Here is a 23,588-nt window from a genome sequence, read left to right on the forward strand (position 1 = left end):
AACCAAAAGATTAGTAATGGCAAGATCTTGCTTGCTCATGAAAATCGATGGGTACTCAACTCAATAGAATTGTTCAATCTTGAAAGCAATCGCTGATGGATTAAAAACCGATGGCTCTTAGCCATTCTAAAATAGGTGGCAATAGATGGCTCTGAGCTCTTCCTGTTAGTGTATTGACATAGAAAGATTTTAGTAAAATCATGCCTGATTTCACCTTTCCCGCAGAGAATTTGAAAAGAGAGAGAAAGAGAATGCTGGGTTGAGGAAAACCCCTTATTCTAATGAGTTGTATGTCCCTTGCATATGCTTCAGTGCTGACCATGTCTTGTCATAACTTATCCTATAAGCGTACAACAATGTGCTTGTACAACTCTCTCGTAGAGAGAGGTAACATAAGTCACTTCTTGACCCACCTAACTTATATGTGGTCATGACCATACCAGGGTGATTTAAGTATGACACTTTTCCTAGTGACGTATGTATGGCACTTTGCCTGTAAATAAACATAAATAAATAAAAATGTTGACATTAGTCACTTACCTTGTCCTTGACAGAATAGTTAGTGTTATAGCAAAAGAGCGAATAGTAATGAGATGGAATGATGTCAATCTCACTAACATGCCATGCACACAGAGGTGTAAGACCTTGGCGACATTGATGGCCCTACAGACTGAGCTTAACGAGATTAAATTGCCAGAAGTTTATGGGCTATGGGTGTTGCACTATGCTTTAGGTGATGCTCTAGTATATTGTGGTGCCCATCAATGCTATGTTCTCTAAATGGTATTTGATCCAATATATTGTAGTGATCTTCAAAAGTAGGTTCAATATGGATAGGTATTTTTGGGTATACATTGTGGTTGCTTTCTGTTGGATCCAGGAATAGCATATTTGTAACATAAATACTTGAAGTTGATTTATATAGGAAATGTATGCTCATGTGCATATTATGTTGATCCAGTGCTAGGGCAATTCCTTCTTATTGCATTTGATCTCGAGGGCTACTGAAGTGCAGATTGCAGATTCAAGGATATCAATTATTTTCTTATAGCAGGTTACTTGGCACTAGGTTTTGTTTTTGGATTTATGCGATGAGGAAATAGTTTTTGGTTTTGTGGTCAGTAAGTTTACATGGCTAGCTTCCATTTGAATTGTTTGGACAATTGATGAAGTGTCTTCACATATTTTGGGTTGGTTTCATTGCCGGAACTTGAAATGAAGGACTTGACGACCATTCTGTGTGCAGACACACTAAGGTATACTTGAGCTTGACAAAGTTCCCTAAATCGAGCTTGATGATCAAGACGTGTGCACAACTAACTAGAGCATACTTGAGTTTGGCGGGGTTCACTGTACAAGTTTTCACTTAATTGAGTGTGTTGGAGATACAAAAAATATGGTTCAAATAATTGTGATGGCAGCTACCAAATAATAAAGTTAGACCATTGGCGATAGGTGTTAAACCTTATATTTTGTTGCGTCTACTTACCATTTAGGTGAGCGTGATGGTAAGGAGCTTAAAGTGCTTATAGCAGATGCAGATTGAAGACCGGTTGGTATAGACTAAAGGTTGTTCGGGTTTAGATGGGGTAGATGTCGTGCCGCTCTGTTTCCATAAAGGGAAAAAGAGTAGAAGGATGCAAGCTAAGCTTCTTTAAAGCCTATACTGTTATTAAGCAATGACCACGGCTTGATAACATGCAAGGGTTAATGATGAATGTATGCTAGATGTGTGGTTTTAATGGGCTAGGAACTATGTGTTTGATGCTAAAAGTGGGTATATATTCTCAGCAATGCCTTGGTTGATGAAGGTGTTAGAGAAATTTTTTGTGCTTAGTAATGTTTAAGTCGAAGTACATGGCACGTGTGGTCATCTCGTGGAGTCGGGTTTTGGACCACACTAAAACGGAATAAACCCAACATGGTTTGGATTGGGGTGCTAACAAAGTCATTTACTGTGCTTGGAAGTGCTTCAATTGAATTGTATATCGTGGTCGGCTAATGGAGACACGAATGATGTGCTTAACAGTGCTTTGGCCGATACATATGTCAAATGTGGTGCCTTTACGAAAGCTCATCAAGTTCTTGATGAACAGTGTGTCTTGAATTTTGTGATAGGCAATGCCTTGGGTGATATATATGCTAATTGCGGTGCCGTTATGAAATTAAAGGAGGGCTACCCAAGGGAATTGGGTCAATGGCCACCCAAGGGAGACTGCCCAAGGTAATTTAAATGGAAAGGGTTTAATCTATACTATATATTAAGGAGACTGGTTTTCCAGTGCCATGTGTCAAACTTTGCTACATCCGGTGAGTTCTGGTTTATATGAGTGAGAGAGAGGGGGAGAGAGAGAGAGGGGGGGAGAGGCTGTCGAAGGCGGCCGGCCGTACTAGTGAGTGTAAAAAGGGGAAGAAAATAAGGCATGGTGACCTGGGAACAGGGCGAAGGCAGCGAACATGGGAAGAGAGAGCTCGCGCAGGGCTCTGTGCAGCTCGGTCGAGCTCGGGCATGAAACAAAAGATGACCAGCTTGCTAGGGCGCCTCCATTTGGCATTAGCTGCACTAATTTTTGAGCGGGCTCAAGCCCGGATTGCCATGTCATCAAGGGTCCGTGCCCACTAGTGGTAGGGGGAGGAGAAACAAATAGCAAGTGGTAGTAATTGCATTCAAAAGGGAGGGGAAGTTTATAAATAGGAGATAAGTTCTCTCTCAGAAATTGGAAAGGGGAAGCTGCTCTCTAGAACCTATCCGAAGCTCCCATTATCGAGCTTGAAGAGCCATAGCCATTCCTCTCTTTCTCGTGGCTTCTAGAGTTGCAATCTCCCTCTCACCATCATAGCCGAGCTCCCATATCCCTATGCTTTTATATCTCTCTTTCATCGTCATTTTTACCGAACAACCATAGCATAATCTCTCTCGATCACCTTTGTAATCCTAAACTGCCACAATCAAGCCATGATGTTTTCATCTCTTGGCAATAAAGAGAGCAACAAGGAGAGCAAGAAGGGAGGCATAAAGAAGGACTATAAGCAGGGAAATAAGAAGATGATTGGGAGGAGAATTGCATAGAGGAGGAGAGAGCTCAGTGGCAATTGCGGCAGAGAAGAGCTCCATCATCTTCAACACCATCATTGGCAATATCATCAAAAAAAAAAATCCTATTAATCACGGTGATAAATCGGGTTAAACCATTGTGAGAAGCTTAAACTCCTTAACCCTAATGTTATCCAAATTATGGTGTTGTTAACGGCTCCCTTTGATTGTTGTTACTTGAGGTATATTTATGCTCATGGTGATGGTTGAAGTTATTTGTGTCTACTCTTCTCTCTCACACACATCTCTCACAGCTACAGGTCCTGCACCTTCTCGGCTCACATTTCGAACACAAATCCCCCGACTTTAATGAAGCTAAATTCTTATTGGCTCTCAGGGTAAGCTATCCAATGATATTTAAGCTAACTCATGGGATGTTCAATTCTGATTGGTTCCCTTAGTAGGCTATCCAATGGAATGAAGGCTAGCTCATGTGATGCTCAATTTTATTGGTTCTCTTTGTGGGGCTATCCAATGAGATTCAAGCTTAATATAATCAAGCTTAATTATCATTGGTTCTTCAAGTTGGCTAGCCAATAGGATTCAAGCTTGGTTGAGGGTAACATGGCTGGGTGCTTGACATGTGTCTTTTATGCCTTATATAAAAGAAGTGACTTCTCTAGCGTGTGTACACGCGCGCGTTCTCTCTCATCTCCCTACATCTAGGGCTCGCACCTCAAGTGGCGTCTCATGGTAACCTTAGAAAACATTTTAGATAGCTTAAAATACCTAGAGTTAGCATTAGAATTTCCTATTAATCCCAATCCCAATGGACTTTAGTACCTTCCTTTTGGAGGTTTAATGAAGCTTACCCTAAAGTTATTTCAAGCTTCATTGGGTTCACATTGCTCTTTGGTAGACTCTCTCTTCTCTTGGTCCCCTATTGAGAAAGGCCTAGCAGCACATAGTAATGTTCTAACTCTTGTTCTCATTATCCTCTCATTTTAAATGACCAGTTTAAGATGAAAATGAAATGGCCAATTTAAAATGAAAACATCAATTGACAAAGTTAGATATTAAATTTTATGACACAATTAATCCAATTCATGACCTGGTTTAGCATGGATCTTATGGCAACATCTAAAACATTTGGTTTCAATAGACTTGTTGGATTTTTTATTACATCTTCTTGCACATAGATGGTCTTGATTAGAGATGTGTCTTTTGTGCTTGTCAAGGATAAGGGTATTGCGCACTGAAAGACAATAATAGAGGCTTCATGGTGGGATGCCTTGAATGTTTTGGCATGTTTTTGTCTTACATTTCTTGCATCAATCAATAAAATTATGGAAGATCTTGAGGTGTACTCCATGGAGCCCACCAAGTTGTTTCTGAGAAAAGAACTCTCTCCTTTGCAATCTCTTACCCACGTCTCGTGGTTGTATGACAATTCAATTTCATGGCTATACTTGGCATAGCACAGGTCTTTAAAACATTGATACCTTGTCAGTTTCAAGAACTATATTTTGGGCATGGAGGTAGCAGATTTGGCCTACCTAGAGGTTACAAACGTAGTTGAACACAATCACAGTAGCAGAGCCAATCCATGGAACAACTTCAAACAAGAATATGGTTGACATGCGAGTGTTTGCCAACTGTGTATGCTTCTTTAGTGCCAGATAAAAGCCAATGAAGCCAGTAAAGCGCAAAAAATGAGAACAAGGGCATCTTCGATAAAAGGAACTTCTTTTCAACATTTTGCATACATAGATTTGTTTTCAAAGCCAAGTGTTTGTTTGGCAAGTCATGGTTAGGGTTTATCTTGATTGACAAACTCGAAGCACCAAAACCTTCCAATGGATACTGTTTTCTTTTGGAAGACATATGCAGTATATTCCTGAACAAACGATTTTTTGCTTATGACTCTGCAAAGAAAGATGCCTTTGCTTTCGATTGATGAATAATGAGACCATACTGAATGTGTCCTGCATTATTTAGAAGACAGTAAATAGAGGCTCCTTATATAGGAGTGGAGTAGGCACCTAGGGCTTACATACCGCATGATGCAAGCCTGCAAGATGCATTTAACATGCACCACAAGTTCCAGCATGCCAAGAGGCATAGACTGCAGCATACATGACTCGGATTCGTAGTGGGTACTCATGGGCCTGGCGCTACGTGCTCGAAGTGGGACATCACTCACATGGGAGGCATAGGCCATAGCCCATTGCAAGCATAGATGTATAAATATGCTCGGCAGTGGGATAATACTACCCTAATTAAAAGGTAGAGGGTTCACAATGGAGTTCAACAAAGATAGAGAAAGAGTCTCTCTCTCTCTCTCTCTTTCTCTCTCTCACACACACACACACACACACAACCATACATCATCAAAAGGGTTTGCATATTAAGTCCCTCATGGCTTCAGAGTTGCATAGTGGATACAAGCACGATGAAGCCTAGAACCAAACAAACATTAGATACAAGGAATCTAGAATACCAAAGAGATGGCATCGAGTTGCTTGCTATTAGCAAGTCAAGTTGTCCTCTTTTAACTCTCAATGTGCATTGCACACCAAACTGCAACACTTGTTATCAAAACAAATCAAGTTCAAACTTGTCCATAAGGTTTTGAGAAAAAGCAATCACATACAAAACAGATATTTCAAAAGCAATGCTTACCCATCTTCAGATTGCTCAAAAATTCGTTAAGAGCTTCAATGCTGCTGAGCTTGAAATGAAGTTAAATTTCTTCTCAATGCAGCAAAAGATAAGGTTGTACACATGGAACACCAACAAGATGCAGAAATCTTCAACAAAGTTAGAAATGGTTGAAGCCCTTCATCCCTATGGATCGCAAAATGTATTGGCACATTCAACGCTGCGGATTCAATCACTGAGCCTGCCTCTTAGCATGGAATTTTCACAAGATCGTACCTCATTAAGCTTCTGACAGCATCAAGTACAAGACATCACCACCACCAGAATAAGCGCTCCCACCAATGACAACTCTTCTTTCTGTCAGCACGACGGCGGGCTCGTACAACACAAGCATGGCTGAGGTGAGAGCCAGGAAGAAGCTGGCGAATGGGGTCTCGACAACCAAGCTCTTTGCGACAAGCATGGCGAAGAAAGGGCCAAAGAGCTGGGTCTCCAAGGTGCTTCCTACTCAGACTCCAGAGAGTATCCCCTTTCCTCACTCGCCACCATGCCTCCTCCTCTTCCATTCGCAAGGCCTCCCTCTCTTCTGCCCCCACAGCTACTACCGCCTCCGCTACTGTCCCTACGCAAGCAATCAAGCTTCACTCGTGTGAACTACCAATTTTAGTGTAGCCAAAATATGCACTCATGCATGCTTATGATATACACTCAAGTTGCCCCAAGTCCCACATATAGTATCTCCCTCCCCCTTCAGCTGGCTCCCCATGTCGTAGATTCGAACATCCTCTGCATGCATATCCAATCATTGCATGAGCTAATACATAGCCACTCTCTATCAGACAAATATGTCTGTCAGAATGCAACGAATACGGTGAGTGCGAAACCTAGATCAGAACAGTAGAGGGCTATTATCATTTAAGGAAAGCAACATGGACATCACCATAATGCAAAATAGGCCAATCCAATGCTACAGTAACTCAACGATGAAAAATCCAACCGCAGAAAAAAAACAACTATCTTGGGCAGTGACATTCAGAAAGGATTCTGGTATGAGGAGAGCCAGCAGTGAAAGCACCAGTTGCCCTCTTTCAGATTTGTTAAATGCCATGGTTTCAACTTGCCGATAAGCCTCAGACAAACCTTGGCTGCCTCTCCATTACGAACAAAATTTCATTCATACAGAAGCTTTAGCACCAATAAATTGCTCTGCAAACAGCAAACAAACTCTTCATTGATGCATGATTTGAGCACATTACCGACCGGAAATGAAGCACATGGTAAACATACACTGCATACAAAGACAACAATGTTGTAATATGGTCACCCAACACTCAATGCCATATGTGACCAAACACTCTCTCACTATCACTATCACTCAATGCCGATGTCCCCGAACCTGCTCTCACTATCACTATCGATGTAATACTGTGAAGAGAACCTAATGGCAGGCGATTATCATGTGACTCTATCGCGATGAAACAAAAACACTTGGACATCATGCCAATGTTGCTCGCCACATTAGTTTTCGAGTATGAGTAGTGAGACACTTTCGGGCATGCTACCGTAGCACACTAGCCCATGCCATTGTGATGAATTGGCAATGGGTAAACACGAGCCACAGTGACTAATCAGTTTAAATAATGGTAACAAAACACATTTCGTCAGTTCTTTTAGTTTGATCAATGCAAACTGTATGCAGATGTGAAAAAACAAAATCCATTTTTCCAGTAGCCACAGTAACTGACCAGTTTGATTAATGCTAACAAAACCCATTTCGCCAGTTTCGCATTAATGTTAGCATCCATCAAACTGGCAAAATGGAATTTGTTTGATCCTTACCACAAACAGAGAACGAGCAGAGGCCAAAGCCAATGACCAGTTCGACTTGACCTCAAGAGAGAGTAGACCTACCTGCTGCCTGCTGCAGCGCCGGCACCACGCCCTCCGCTGCTGCCTTCAGCTCGCCCATCTACGTGTAGCGATCCTAAAACTTGACAACTGCCAATGTGATAGTGAAAGTCCTCACCAAGGCTTAAGGGTGGTTACACATCTCCATGTCCTATCTATCTATATCTATACAATTATAACGGGGAAGGGATTCCGGCCCCTCCCCCGAACACGTGTTAGCAGGAGCTTCAACCGGCAGTGTCCCCTGCACCCTCCGGGCACATAGCATGCACAGAGAGAGAGAGAGAGAGAGAGAGAGAGAGAGAGAGAGAGAGAGAGAGAGAGAGAGAGAGCGAGAGAGAATGGTGCGGCCCATTCCTAAATGGAGGGTAGACTGCTCCCAAGTCGTTGGTACCAGCAAAGTTGGTCCGTATAGAAAGCAAAGTTGGTCCGTATAGAAAGGAGTGCTATGCTGAGCTGGAGATGTTGGTAAGTGCAAGGGGCAGAGATAAAGCAGCTACAAAGAAGCCCGGATAGACAGGTAGCAACTGATATGTATGTATTATGGGGTTTTGTAGACCTAAAGAACACCAGAGGGGGCCAATTAGGGTGATAGATGAAGGAGGTTCAAGATGCTGATTTTTGGCTTGGATATGAAGAGCTTGAAGTGGTCTACAAACAGGTTTAGACGGCTCGTCAAAGGGAGCCACGGTGCCCCGATTATGACAGTTCGAAGTTGGAGATGATTGTAGATTCTAGCTGGACAGGGCATGTGGTGCAAGGTAGTCCGAGCCAGTTTGGAGATACCGATGTGTAGTGCTTGATTATGGAGCCTGTCGGTCTTTTCAGATTGGCAATCAGAGCCAAGATGAGAGAAATATTAGTAGATGAAGTTTTGCTAGGGGCTAGTTCCGAGCCAAGTTGATTGCTTTGGGGAGCGTGCCATCAATTTTTTTTTGAAGCTCAACCATGTCCTAAACTATGTTATGCAACATATGGATCTGGCAAGAGAAGACCGCATGTCAATTGGGATCCGGAATTCGAAGTTATGGCTAGTCAAAGATGGCAGTTAGTAACGACCGCAGGGAATCTTCTAATTTTTGTCGTTTTGGTCGCGTTGGTTGGGAATTCCTGGAGATGTTGAAAAGTAGGTGAGATGGAGGGGCTCAAGGCCGACAATGTGAGCTTTCAGAGGGACTTTACATGTTAGGGATCGGTTCACTGTGTGGAGAATGGAAAAAGATTGAATTCAGGGAAGAAAACAATTTTTATCTGATGGTGCTTAATTTAACATTTTTTTGGGGTGGATTTTACAAAGTTTTGAGTGGGGTAACCAGGCTGTGACACGTGGTAGGGCGAACATATCCCACATGCAGTGTGCGAGCCCAGGATATTAGTGTATATAACTCACATTGGGCACTCACAATGGGCATCACAAAGGGCAAGGAGCTCTTGGAGTGTGGTGAGCTTCTTGCAATGGCGCTATTGGGGTTGGTGCTACGCGTGGCCATGTTGGGCGATCTCAGCTTTGTGCAATGGCGCAGTAGGCACCCGTGGATGTTGATGGGCAGCGACGCTCTGTTGATGTAGATGATGACGTGACAGAGCCTGTTCCCGCGCCCTCTAAGGGGGAAATCCTTTTTGAGGAGAAACACGGGGAGCAACAACGACGCCACCGTTGCCCTAGGGTGTTGTTCTTGTGTTAATTGAGGGGTGGTGGTTATCGAAGCCCAAGGGGAGGCTCCCATGCAGTGTAAGAGAGAGAGAGAAGTGGAAAGTTTGTCATAAAGTCTATTATCTAACCAACCCAAATGACTTTCTCATATTAAATTGATCATTTAACGTGGGAGAATAAACGGGAACAAGGGCTACAATATAGACATGTGCTTATGGAACACGGGGCCAGAGTCAAAGGGTCCAAATGAGAGATGGTATGCCAAAGAGCAATGCTAGAATGGATCTTGAAAGACCTTAGGGTTAGCTTCATTAAAGACCTCCAGTGGTTAGTGTAAAAGTCCTTAGAGCTTAGGTTAAAGCTAGGCCTATGCTTGAAGTGCTTGATGATTAAAATGCATGAGACACTTGATAGCTAAGGTGCATGCTTAAGCTAGGCATGAGCTTGAAAAGTCAAATTAGTTCCTACAAGGAGGGGCGAGCACTTGAAGCTAGGGCCATGAGTGAGAGAGAGCCCATACTCTTGCTAAGCTTGTACTTGCTGACTAAGGTGCTTGAGAAGCTTCCCATGCTTGGGGGGAGTAATGTGCTTGAGGAGCTTGAGGAAAAAAGTGCCGTAAAAAGGAGGGGGCGAGCCGCAAAGCTAGGGGAATGATTTGACCAACTCCCCACTCACGCAAAGGACACCCCTTCCTAAAGGGGCTTAAGGACACATGTCAAGCTCTCCCTATGCTTAGCGACATGGGGTGCCTGAATCCTATTGGCTAGGCTAAAGAGCGGTTCAATGACCATTTAGTTATTCAATTAATTGTCTAAATCATTTTCCAAGCCCTCTCTCTCAAAGGGCAAAGGACGACACTTGTCCAAATGCTACCATGTTTGCTTGATATGCACTATGCATGTGATTGGCTAGGGTTGCAGGGATCCAATCAAATGCAGGCATTAGCTACAATGAGGGTCGACCAAAGAAAGCTGGGTGTGCTTGGGGGGTATACTCTCTCTCACACACACTCACATGCTCATTCTTGCTTGGCAAAGCGCAAGAGATCCATCTCCTTCTCCAAGCTTGTTGAGAAGTTGAGAGCCTACACCAACACTCTTGGCTATGGAATGCAAATCCAACCAAAATCTATGCTTCAATGCTATGCTTGCCATCTTCTCCATCTTCATTACTATGCTATTATGCTATGCTAAGCAAGAAGAATGATGATAAGTGAGGAACTACTTCTTTCTCGTATGGAACGTTTCTTCTTCCTCTTCCCTATCCTCATTCCCCTCTAGCTCTCTCCACCTTTGAAGGTGTTTGAGGCCTTGGGACTAAGGTCGGGGATGGTTAATACTTTTACAAAGTTTATGCTATGCTCATGATTCATGAAGCTTTCCATATTCATTGCATCACCTAGGTCACAAAGGAACACAAAGATTGTATTGTACCAAGTCTCTCTTTATGGGAGAATCTATACTACAAAAGCCTATTGGAGGGGGGGCCGCCGGCTCCACATAAATCCGGTCCTCAACTATTGTCATGTTCTCTAATTCTCTCTCTTGCAAAAGTATTGTTCAAGCCAAGTTAATTAAGTATAACGGTTATGTTGCTACCGCTAAATAAGTTCATCCTGTATTGTTCTCAAAGTAGTCTCGTGAAAATGCTCACTCTAATTCTCTTAATTCCGTTATTCTCAAAGTTCATAAGCCATTTCCATTACATTGGTATCAGAGCTATTGGTTTCTCTTTTCTTGATTAAGAAGAGAGGTCCTTAAGTTGTCCATGAAAGGTTGGACCTGTTCATTGCAATAGGGTAAGTGGGACCGGGATCCATTATCTTGGTTGAGAAGGACTTTGTTTGAGGTACACCGTTGGGAACTATAGTCTTAATAATGGAGTCTCTCGGGGCTTGCCTTTGGCTTAACCATTATTGAGCTACAAGCAAGCTCAACAGGAACCATAATCAACCGAGCAATGTTAGACCCTCTCCACTAGTCTTTGCAATCAACAAACTCTAAACCACGGGTGTGGCTGCTTGAGAACTAATTTTCAAAGGTAAAGAAGAGTAGCGACTAAGGTTTTTGAGGGTACAAAGCACAAAGTAATCTATACATAAGTTTGATTAGCATGGCTGAAAATAAACAAGAGAGTAGAATGAACATTGATAACTTTGATTTTGCACATGAAGGTGCTAATGATGATCCCCCCATGTTTGTTAATTACCTTGCTACTAGGTTGCAGCAAGCTATGGGCAACCCTACTTTGCAAGCCAAAGTTACTTAACAACTTCGTGGTTATGGGATTCCCTTCCTCTGCAAGAGGAGAGAGAGCTTAGTAGGCCTCTTGATGAGACTCTTAGAAGAATAATCTCTCCCATAAGAGAGGAGGAATCCAAAGAACGAGAAAGAAGCGAGTCACTAAGATCCTCTAAAGATGTGGCTCAACAAAGACGACGGTCTAGACGGTCTCCAACTCTTGCCAAGAGGAAACGGTCAACTCTTAGTCCTTCTCCTCGTCACTCCGAAAGGGAAGAGAGGAAACAAAGGAAGAAAAAGGCAAGAAAGAGGTCACCCTCTTTTCCTTCTTCTTCACCTTCCTCCTCTTCCGACGAAAGCAATAGTTATTCTCATAGAGAATACAAGAGGAGAGGACACCGCAAATCCTACCCTGCGTGGAGAAGGTCCCAAAAGCTAAAGAAATTCAAAGAGGGAGGAAAGAGTATCTCTTTTCTCGCCTATGATGGAACCTTTGGTGCTACCGACAAAGTAGTGGCCTTCATCCAGCAATTTAATGCGGCCTTTGGAGATGAGGGCTTCACGAAGTCCTCCAATCTACATCATGTAGCTATGCACTTCCAAAAATATTCTCGCCAATGGTGGTCTAGCCTTCGTGGCAACGGCCAAAGTGGCAACGGCCAAGCCCCAAAGACATGAAAAACTCTATGAGTTTCCATCATGAAGCAATTACTTGCAAGCGATGCAAAGGACAAAGTGCTTACCAAATGACGGAGTTTGAAATTGCTCTCCAACGAGTCTATCCACAAATACGTGGAAAAGTTTTAGGATTTACATCTCAAGACTACTGTCTTTCAAAAGATAGACTTCACCGAGCAAAAGAAACAATTCTGTGAGGGATTACATGAAGAAATGGCCGAGTATGTCCACTCCCAATAGCCTGGTTCTATCATTGAAGTAATCCACCACACTATGGTTGCTTTGCACATCAATTTCCAACAAGGGTCTAAAAGGAATTCCAAGCCCATGGAAAACAAATATCAAAATGATGCAAAGTGGAAGAACAATGCCCAAAACTCTTCCCAAGGAAATTCCAACAAGAACAATAACAATTGGTCCAAAGAGAAGGGAGTTTACAACGGTAAAAATAAACTCTCTCTTGAAGAGCTAGAAGCTTTTTGCAAGGACCACAAATGATTTAAGTGTGGGGAGCAAGGACATGGCCACTGTTCTTGCCCCAAAAGAAATGCCCACAATGAGACTCCTAGAACTTCCATGATGAAGCTCGTTCCTGGCTCTACTCACAACTTCATACCATGGAGTTGGCCACTAAGTTGGGCATTCAATCTTTTGAGATGGGAGATAATGTAATTGTTGATGGAGATTTCAAGGGACAACAAGCCTCCATTACTCGGGAAGTTGAGACTTCATGTCCAAAGCTACGTCGACAAAGAAGACTTTTTCATCTCTCCTCTCCAAAATGAGGATGTTATCCCAGGGGCACCATGGTTCAACCACATGGCTGCCAACATGATGTTCCCTGAATGGAGAATCTACTTCACCTATAAGGAAAAGAGCATGTATATAGATGCTAATGAGTGTGGTCGTACTATACCACTTGTAAATTCTCCTGCTTTTGACAAATCGATGAAAAGCTCAGTTTCCTCGTGCATGATTTTTGTCAAAGTCTCTCTAAATGATGCTAATGTTTTAACAAAGCAAAGTGTTAGGAATCAAGAAGAATTAGACTTGTCTAATTTTCTAAATGGATTCCAAGATGTGTTTATCGATGATATCCCTATGGACTTACCTCCAAAATGAGGGGATGATGACCATCGAATTGAGCTCCTACTAGGAATCTTACCGCCTAACAAGTCTCCTTATCGAGTTTCCCAAGCTCAACAAGAGGAGATCATGAGGCAAGTACAAGAATTGGTAGTCATAAAGATGGTGAGGCCTAGCTCCTCTCTTTTTTGTTCTCCAATCCTTTAGTGCAAAAGAAATATGGTACATACCGCATGTGTGTAGAATATTGAGCGCTAAACCATATCACTATCAAAAATAGATTTCCCATACCAGGGTCGAAGGTCTTTTTGATAAGCTACAAGGTTTGACCTACTTCAATAGGATTGACCTTAAAAGTGGCTACCATCAAATAAGGATAGAGATGAAGATACCGTAAAGACCGTGTTCTGTACATTAGGAAGGGAATGAGGTATAGAAGGGCCTCTTTATTTGCCATAGGATTAAAAATGAAATTAAGGAATGAGCAAATGAGGGACTGCCATGTGGACTAAAATGGTGGGTGTGGCAGGCTCTAAACCTGAGTGGTCAAACTTATAGGCTAAGAGTTGGAGGGGTCTTTTCTTTATTAATAAAATGAGAAAATAAGAAAATTTGAACCTTTATCCATAAAGTTGGGGTAAAAACCCACTCTTTCTCTCTCTAGAGGCTATTGACTGCCCCCTCCCTCCCTAAAAAGGGGTCTTTCAAAAAACGTGCTGACATTCTCTCTCTCCTCTTTAATCTCTCTAAGGCTACTACATCTACTCTCTCTCCCCTTTAGCTATGAAACCTACATCTTCTTCTTCAAGCCCACTTTTCCCTCCAAATACCTCTTGCAACGGAGGTTGAGACCTCCCTTCTCCATTGATCACTCAGCCTTACCTTCACACCTCTACAAAAAGCTGTGGATCTACAACATTGGATACTTCTAAGGTATATTTACCAACACCTCACTTCTCCATTGATAACGCAGTCTCACCTTCACACCTCTATTGAAAGTTGTAGATTTGCAACACGACTGCTTCTGGAGTATCTTCATCAACACCTTACTTGGTCCTTGTTCCTAATCTAGCTCTCAAACGATCTCTCCTCACTCATCTACATCATTTTAGAGGTTTGGCATAGGGGCATTGTTGGGTAAGATTATTAGGCTTATGCATTGGTAAGGACAATGAGCTTCATTCCTACTTCCAACGTTCTCAAATATCTTTGCTCACTCACCATGCTGGTTTTTGTTTCCATCTTTCATGTAGAGATTTGTAGTAGTGCCATTGTATGTATTTGTATACATCTTAGCATTTCTCATTAAGCCACACTAATAAAAATTGTGTATATGAACTAATCTTCATTTTCGTCAAAGCATGTGTTGCATTGATTTCATGGATTCTTTAGGTGCTCGTCAATGTGGGAGTTTTATTGACTCAATAAGTTGCACCAATGTGCAAGACGATAGCAGTTCTTCACTTGCTATCATGACTACATATTATTTATGTGGGTGAAAATGCGGCTAAGTTCATGATGTTTACACAAGGTATCAAGAAAACATATGGATTTTCAGACAACATTGACATGGGAAGATCATGGGTTTCAAGAAAACTCAAGATGGCAAGCGTCTACCAAAGGTACAACATGTGTATATAGCTTCTCTATTGGTGCTTGACATGTCTTTGCCTCAACCTAGGTTTCTTGCAAATTGTACATGTTCTCCTTCTATTTAAATGTTTTGAATTGTACATTCTATGATTTTACCTCTTAGGTTGCTTCAATATATGCATAATTTGTTGTATTTTCCTTTCATATATTTTTCCATATAATTTTGTAGAGTGGGAGTCAATGGAATCTTTTACAGGAAACTTTGAAGCTGATTATGTGGACATTGGCAAGTTTTTATATGCAGAATGATTATCTTGTGAGCTTCCCTCACAAGAGATATTCCTCTGTGGCCACGCTTATGCCACATCAAATGCTCTATTATTGGTGAAAATTGGTATGCAGAAACCATATTGCAAAGCGAGTCTTGTCAATAAAATTTCCATATAGAAGATGGAAGCAAACAATGAGAGTATAGGAGGCGCTCGACTCCAATACTGTTTTTCAAGAGATTGTGGACCTTCAAATATTCCCCCACACTAACATCGTTCCCAATAGTTGTATCAATGATGACTAGCACATAAGCAATCTTAGCAAGTACCTCAATCCATGAATAGTATTCTTTTTGTGTGGATAGCAAAATTGTAAGGTCTAGAAAAGAGAAGGGTTTTACTTGTGGGGACATCTTATTCCCGTGATGTATCATTGTACAAGCTCAAACACAAAGCCTTATCTTAATGAAAATTTTGTTTTACATACCAACTCTGTGCATAACTATTGACTGTAAAGTTTAATTTAAGTTCTTTTAATCTTTCATTCAATTTTATAGGTGTGATTATTTTGGTATCTCATGAATATTTTGAGTTTTGAGCATTTCAACATTAAAAGTAATTAGGTCTTAGAAAATGGAATCCAAGAGTTGTATTATTTTGCAAGTGCACGTTTAGTTCTCTATTTATCTTCTCCACAAAAAATAATTTAAAACTCAATTTTTAGTAATTAAGTGAATTCTAAGTAGTACTACCAAGAGGCACACAAGTGTGAATATGAACTCGTTTTAAATGACTTACACCGTATGATTGATTTTCTAAAGCATGTGTACAAATCTAACAAGAACTTTTGATATTGCCTATTGAAATTGTTAAAGGGCTTGCTAAGAGGGATTACAAGGTAGATGATCACAATGGCCTCATCGACTTGGGCATTGGATGTATAGGTATATATCCAATTTCTTAATTGGGACATAGGCCTAGCTTTTCTAGTGCTTAAGGAAACGGAGAGGGATAAGAACAAAGGAAAAAACATGAGGAGAGATAGGAGGTTTAAAGATATAAGTGAGCATGAAGAGGCCTCAATGAAGCTTGTGCTCCTACATGACTCTAGTCTGATGGAAAACATAAATTAAAGAGGTGATAGAGGAGTTTCTAGACTTCCATCTACTCCATTTTCATGCAATGGTGATAAAGGGTCATCAATTTGTTTTTGTCATATGACATTTTCAAAGATTGTTGGACTTCAGTAGTATAAAAAAAATTCTTAATTATTTCACGCTCTAGCCTTTAGTATGGAGCTTTGGAAACTATGGAATTTATGCTCTTTTTATATTTTTGTATTTCATGCAAAGCAACTATGATGGCTCTCCGTTTCCTATTCTTCTTATTCATTGGTGGTGGGGAAGGAGGTCATTGTTGTTTCCATGCAAGGACAAAGTTCTTGTACTTTTTTCTTGCAGACTCTAGAGGACTGTTCGTTCCTCTGTGGTTTGAGCTGTATTCCTATTCCTCTTTTAAACTTTCTTTGGCATGGTCACTAAGGGTCTGGTCTTGCGTACCCTCTTTGTAAGAAGTCTACTTATCTGCGAAAATGGGTCACTTGGAAAAAGATTCAAAAGAATGTGTTGCATTCGAGACTTGTTGGGTCCATCAAAGTATGGGTTTTTTTTTGCACCACGATCAAGTTACATACCTCATTTTTGGAGAAAAAAATTGGAGTTTTCCATGCGAGGCCATGTTCCGGGGGCAGATTATGGCCAAATACGACATCTTTTGTACCAAAGAACCGCGTCGGGAGGTGTTTCGGGACGTGAGGGGTCTGTACTAGGCTCCGTGCGCCACGGTGCGCAAAATCCATGATTGAACTGTAGATTATGGCTAAATCAAGCATCTTTTGCACAAAACAACGGCATCGGGGGGGATTCTAGGTCAAACAGGCCATTTGCGCGCAGTGGTGCACGGAGCTTGGTCCGGACCCCTCGGTCCCGAAAATCCCCACGACGCTGTTCTTTTGTGCAAAAGATGCTTGATTTGGCCATAATCTGTAGTTCAAACATGGATTTTGCGTCCCGTGGTGCACGTAGCCTGGTACAGACCCCTCGCGTCCCGAAACACCCCCCTGACGCGGTTCTTTGGTGCAAAAGATGCCTGATTTGGCCGGTACAGACCCCTCGGGTCTTGAAACACCCCGCGACGTGGTTCTTTGATGCAAAAGATGCCTGATTTGGCCGCAATCTGCCCCCAAAACCTGGCCTCGCATGGAAAACTCCAATTTTTTGACCACAATCCGGCCAATATATTCCGGCAAAAGAGAATATTTTGGCGAACTTGCAGGAGATCGGTGATTGATTTTTGGTTTCTGGGCGAGTGATTGTAGTTTTTCGACGAGTGATTTTTCTCATGTACAATGGATGCTACTCATTATGGGGTCTTAAAAATGTGTTTTTCGAAAATAAGAATTACAAGGGTACATCAAGCTCTATACTTAACGCATTTCCATGTCCAACTTGAACATAATAATTTGTCAAATCGCAAGAATTTTCACTTTCTTAAGTTGGCTCAAACTTTTTTGAAAATTCCATTTTAGGTATGTAGTATAGTTGAAGCTTCTACGATATCTCAATAAAGATTGATGGAATTCAATACTCATTTAGGCTCAGTAATAAATTGCAACTTATTACATAACTTCTACTTTTTTTTAAATCCATTTTTTGGGTCCTTTGAAATCAAATGAAAGTCTTAATATGACTCGATGGGCAGAAGCGACAGCCCCCACCCGCATTACAGCCCAAGAGGTAGCAAAGTTCATTTTCGAGGACATCTGTTGCCGTTTTGGCACTCCTCTAGAGAGGTGGGCGAATTGATGAAAAATTTAGGCATCTTACGCCAACATTCCACACCATACTATCCACAGTGTAATGGCCTAGTAGAAAAGGTAAACGGAATGATTTGCAAAATCATCACAAAACAGGTGGACAATCACACAGGAGACTGGGATAAACATCTCATGGCAGCTCTATGGGCCTACCGAGCAACATTCCGAACATCACTAGGTTTCACCCCTTTCCATCTAGTTTATGGGAAGGAGGCAATTCTACCCATTGAGGTACAGATAGCCAGCTTACGAGTCTTGGCTAGCCAGATACATCGCCCAATTGTAAAACTCCGAAACCACATCCTGGATTTGGAGAGGCTCCAACTAGATAGGGAAGAAGCAATATATCACTATGCAGTGCAGGCAGAACGATGCCGGCTCACCTTCAATCAAGGGCTTAAAGAAAAGGTCCTCAAAAGGGTATGTTAGTGATGAGATACGACAACAGATTTGACACCAGGAAGGACAATAAATTTCAATCCAGATGGGAAGGACCATTCATTGTCAAAAGGCGCTATGACAATGGCAGCTATAAGCTGATGGAAGCAGATGGGACAATTCACAAGACTAGAGTCAATGGATGGAGGCTAAAAAGGTATTTTCTCAGGTTTGATCCAGAGTTCATGCTAGACATTTTAGAAGAGGGAGAACCCTCTAAAACTTAAGATGCAAAGGAAGGGCTAGAACCATGAATGCCTCTAGCCAGATGGGAGGGCTAATGACGGTCAGTTTTCAAAATCGTGACCATAAGAACCAAACCCTAAGGAAGGAAAGGCTTATTTACCAAAAGAAAAAAAAAACAAGAAAAACTATTTACCATTTACCATACCCCCCCCTCTAAGGTAACCACTAGCGGGGCACCACCAGTTTGGCCACATCTCTCCATTATCACCAGAAGACGAACCCCTCTCTCTCCTACTACTCGGCTTCGCCAATGTTCTCTCTCTCCTACTCTGCCGCTACATCACCCGGCCGCTACATCACCCGGCCCGATAGGCGCATAAGACATTGGTGCCTCTGTCACACCTTCCGACGGGCCGCCACAGATATTGTATATTCTCCGTCTCTCTCTTTCAAATATTCTCCCTCTCTCTCTCTCTCTCTGCTCATCCACACCCCACATTAGGAGAAATATGGACTTTGCATGGGCCTTGTAAGGAATCCTAATTTTTAGGGATTAAGGCTAATGTTGTGTAGGGTTAAGGGGACAAGGGCATTCAAGAAGTTAGTTTTGAGTAGACTTTTCTAGCCTTTTTTTTAGACACATATAGGATGTGGACCTAAGAGGTCACTTTCTCTCTCTAGCTTTTGGAAAGTGAAGGGAGTAAAGGGGTGTGGCCACATCAGCAAAAACGTGGGTCACTGAGAGCCAAAATTTGATTTTTTTTCAAAAAAGTTATTTTTACTTATTTTTGACTTAAAACTCCCTCCCAACATATATACACATCAAAAAATCATTTTTTGACATTTTTTTAAACCTACAAACACTAAAAGTCCACTTTTTCAAAAAAAAAATCCCCCCAAAAAAAAAAACTTTTGTTCTCTTCTCCTCCTTCCTCCTCTCTCCCTCTCCTCTCCCTCCCTCCCTCCCCCCTTCTCTCCTCCTCCTCCCCTCTCTCTCCCTCTCCCCCCCTGCCCCCTTCTCTCCTCTCTTTCCCTCTCCCCTCTTTCTTTTCATTCTTTGTTTCCTCACGCAACAGCTGCCATGGTGCTCACGGACATCACAAATCGTATGCCTCCACTACCATGTACTCCGCACAACAAAAGTGTACATATTGCTTGTCCGCGGTGTTTGCACCGAAGGCCGCACGTGAGGGTGAGCAGAGGTCATACTGTCGGTGAGACGAATGTGTATGGTTCTTCAATATCTTGGGAGGGGAGAAGTAGGCTTGTTAGGATATTGCAATTGGTTGTGTATGGGTGCAGGTGCTTCTTTGCATTCGTGGATGCACGAATGTCAAGCTCTTCAGCTCAAAACAGTGGCATTACAAGAAACAGTGGGTGCAGGTTAGAGAGGTCAAGTGTCACCACTTTTCCTCTAAAACAGCCTTCTTTGTTACATCTTGCAAGTAGGTGCTTCAAATCCATCCTTATTAGAGGTGGGTAATCTCATCATAATGCAAGAATGGCTCAAGGAACTGGCATAACATGAAGCTTTTACGGTGGCACAAAGCTCTCCTCAAGCAATGTGGATCCCACTACACCAAAAATCACTATGCTAACATGGAGAGATCCCTAGTAGGACAATACAACAACTTTTCATCAGTAGCACACCCTTTCCTAACATGAGGGCACCCCCACCAGAGATATTTTTATATGATAGGTCACCCCATGAGCATACCATGTCATGGAATGGATGTAAGAACTATGACTGCACTACCCCTTGGAAGTTGTTCACGAATGTATGTTTATCAAAGTTAATGAGAAGAAGTTTACACTTTTTTGTTTGTTGATGAGACAAGCCCAGACAGATTCGGAGCCGATTGAAATCTAGAAGCTGTTGAAAACAACCGAAAAGTTCAACACTTACAAAAAAAAAAAATTTAACACTTGAATCATGGCCATGCATCAAAAATATGCTCACACGGTGAAGGAGGTGCTTCAAAGCTATGGAAATCAGTATAAAATGCAAGGAATAGCGTTGGAGGCTATTCAAGAAGTTGTAGAGACTCACATCATTTCACATGACTTTGCAATGACAAAATGATTAGAGTTGTGTCTACTGTCTCCATAGTGATTTGGATTTTCAGTTTATCCATGTGTTTTAAGTTAAGTGGTTCTGGCCATGAAGAGTTAAATTTAAATCAAATATTAACATTTTTGCCATCCTAAGGGGCAAACAAAGCTAGAAAATGCAAAAAAAAGGGTGGCCACAAGGGCGTGCAGATGGCCCATCCAGCAGTTTTGGATGGCTTATCTGTGCGCCCTTGTGGCCACCCTTTTTTTTTGCATTTTCTAGCTTTGTTTGCCCCTTAGGATAGCAAAAATGTTAATAGCTGATGAAACCAAATGTTTATGTAGCATGAGACTATATTTTTATATTGTCCAATGTGATTTGGCCTTTTGGTGCAGGGAACTAGTAAGTTGAGTTGAAGGAAGGCATAATGTGCTTGAAAAGTTAAATTTTACATTCATCTCACCTTTTCCAAGGTCTTGGAGTGCAACAATAGCCTAATTATGCAAAAAAAGGGTGGCCACAAGGGCGCGCAGATGGCCCATCCAACAGTTTTGGATGGCTCACGTGCGCGCCCTTGTGGCCACCCTTTTTTTTGCATTATATGGCCTTGTCTGCCCCTTATAATAGCAAGAATGTTAATATTTGATGAAACCAGATGTTTATGCAGCATGAGACTAGATTTTTATACTGTCCAATGTGATTTGCCCTGTTGGTGCAGGGAACTAGTAAGTTGAGTTGAAGGAAGGCAGTAATAGCCTAATTATGCAAAAAAAAGGGTGGCCACAAGGGCCCACATATGGCCCATCCAGGAGTTTTGGATGGCTCACTACGCGCCCTTGTGGCCACCCCTTTTTTTGCATTATATGGCCTTGTCTGCACCCCAGGATACCAATTTTTTTTTAGATTAAGTGAAAGAAAATCTTTATGCAACATGACAGTACAAATTCCACTTCTTTTCACTCAAATGTAATTAGAGCTCCCCCCTCCCCTCCCCCCCCTTTCTTTGTGTTCAAAGGTCCGGAGCATTCACTATGTAAAATTTTCCTATATCACGTGCGTTCACTAGAATGGATTAAAAGTACCCCTTATAGGCCTTATCTACACATGTTTCTGCAACGTTACAAGAATATAAAATCCCTTCTGTTGAACACATGTGCTATGTTACATATACTTTAGTGAACTCCCCATGGCAACGGCCTCACAAATCCTGTGCACTAAACATTAAACACTAGAAATCGACCAAACAAGGAGCCAATTTTTACTTCCTTGTGTCCACCTAGTGTTCTTGTGAAACATTGCTAATGATATATATTCAACATCCCCAAATGAGGACATCTTGACAAAGTTTATGATCCACTTTAATAAGAATAACCATTAATGATTAAACTGAAATCAAAATATTGCTTGAATTTCTTCAAGGTGGAGTGATTAAGACTTGCGACTTGAATCATCGTACAGGCAAATCAAAATATCCATAAAAAGTAAACAATATTTCTCAGATCTGTATGAAACTTCAGTAATCTAAATTAAATACTCTCACTCAATGCGACACCATTTAACAAAAAAACATATTTATATTGCATTTATAGAGGAATCCAGCCTCATGAAAAATAATTACAAATGGAGACAATGTTGTTGCTGTTAGGCTTATCTTACAAGTATTTGTCTTCCTCATCTAGAGATTCATATACACTTGAGTATTTGTGTGTCTATGACACTAGGGAAGATAGTAGTACTATATGGATGGCTTCTATGAGAGCTCTTAGAGAGTCCCTATTGGTTCAAGATTCTAAAAAACACCTACTATTCTTATCAAAATCTTTTAACATGGTAGTGAAAGGTTCCTCAAGGAACAAAAATAGAGTGATTTCCATCTCTGCACATGGTTGCTTGCTCATGTCCTCTTAAAACAAGTTGAATCTGTAAGTAAACAAAAGATTATGTGAGCACAAAGTTATAAAGTACAAAATGATATCATTCCAATTATCTAATGACAATTATACGAAGAATAAATTACAAGAAAAATCTTTGACGACTCTCCATAGATAACACAACTTACTTACATTGTGAGACTCAAATCACATGCTACACAACTATAGATGGCGCACCAAAGCCATCAACAAAATAGCACCACCCAGTGTTATGAGGTGTGAAGCCTAAACACTGAAAGCCATAAAGAGGTTAATTATCTCCAGCATGATAAACTTAAAGATGGAGATGATGTTAAGCTCTGAATGTAAGCTACAAGGGCAGTTTTCTTACCATTCTATCTTTATGTTGGAGATGAACCCTTGCAATGCCCACACGATATTCACACCTTCTATTGTTGTGGTATGCAACTCATGTGAGCTCATACTTTTGCCACCTTCGGGAGTAGAGGTTTCCATGTAGTGTGAGTGAATGAAAGTAGAAGGAGTAGAATCTTGTTTCATGTTGTAATGGAGACCAGAGAAGGGAGAGGAGCTAGCTTGGTGTGAAACTATGTGGTGGGCAAGGAGAAGAGATGGAGGAGGAGCTTGCTTGGTGCTACAATGGAGGTGGGAGAAAGCTAGCAGAGAGATAATGATGGACTATAGGGGGTGCATGTGGTTGTTGCAGCAATGGAGAGCTTGGAAAAGGGTTTGTAGAGAGAGAAAAACACTTTTTAGCTATAGAATAGGTTTGGAAAGACTTTGGAGGGTGAAAATGATGTTTTGATTTTTTAAAAAAAATTTCAATTTTTTGGATTTTTTAGTGCACGTTTTTAACTTTTGAAGGTCAAAAATACTTTTTTGACCATGAAATAGGTTTGGGGACTTTTTAAGGAGGGAAAACTTGAATTTTTCAGTGTATTTTTAAATCTGGGCCAAAAAGTGGGGGAAAAGAGGTCAAAGTGGTCCCTCCCCCCCTCTTTCCCCTAGCCACCTCCCTTAC

General features: G+C 41.5%; 1 protein-coding gene across 2 annotated transcripts; it reads right to left on the reverse strand.

The window, feature by feature from the left end:
* Nucleotides 1-5,657: 5,657 nt before the first annotated feature.
* On the reverse strand, nt 5,658-7,857 carry LOC147456991 (uncharacterized). Of its 2 annotated transcripts, none has more exons than XM_086513490.1 (2): nt 7,607-7,857; nt 5,658-6,311 (listed from the first exon to the last, which is right to left on the reverse strand). In XM_086513490.1, the coding sequence occupies exons 1-2, from the start codon at nt 7,662-7,664 to the stop codon at nt 6,007-6,009; spliced, it is 363 nt and encodes a 120-aa protein (XP_086369616.1). In that variant the 5' UTR covers nt 7,665-7,857; the 3' UTR covers nt 5,658-6,006. The 2 variants fall into 2 exon arrangements, with proteins under 2 accessions (XP_086369616.1, XP_086369615.1); XM_086513489.1 differs by having other exon boundaries at nt 5,661-6,317; nt 7,607-7,853.
* Between the last annotated feature and the right edge of the window lie 15,731 nt (nt 7,858-23,588).

The sequence above is a fragment of the Adiantum capillus-veneris genome, chromosome 5 (genome assembly GCF_014529385.1).
Source record: "Adiantum capillus-veneris isolate H3 chromosome 5, ASM1452938v2, whole genome shotgun sequence".
Lineage (NCBI taxonomy): Eukaryota > Viridiplantae > Streptophyta > Polypodiopsida > Polypodiales > Pteridaceae > Adiantum > Adiantum capillus-veneris.

Coding starts and splice junctions, on each gene's coding strand:
- LOC147456991 (XM_086513489.1), bottom strand. CDS start 7,664: ATGGGCGAGCTGAAGGCAGCAGCGGAGGGCGTGGTGCCGGCGCTGCAG. Junction 6,318..7,606: donor GGCGCTGCAGCAGGCAGCAG/GTAGGTCTACTC, acceptor TTGCTTGCGTAG/GGACAGTAGCGGAGGCGGTA.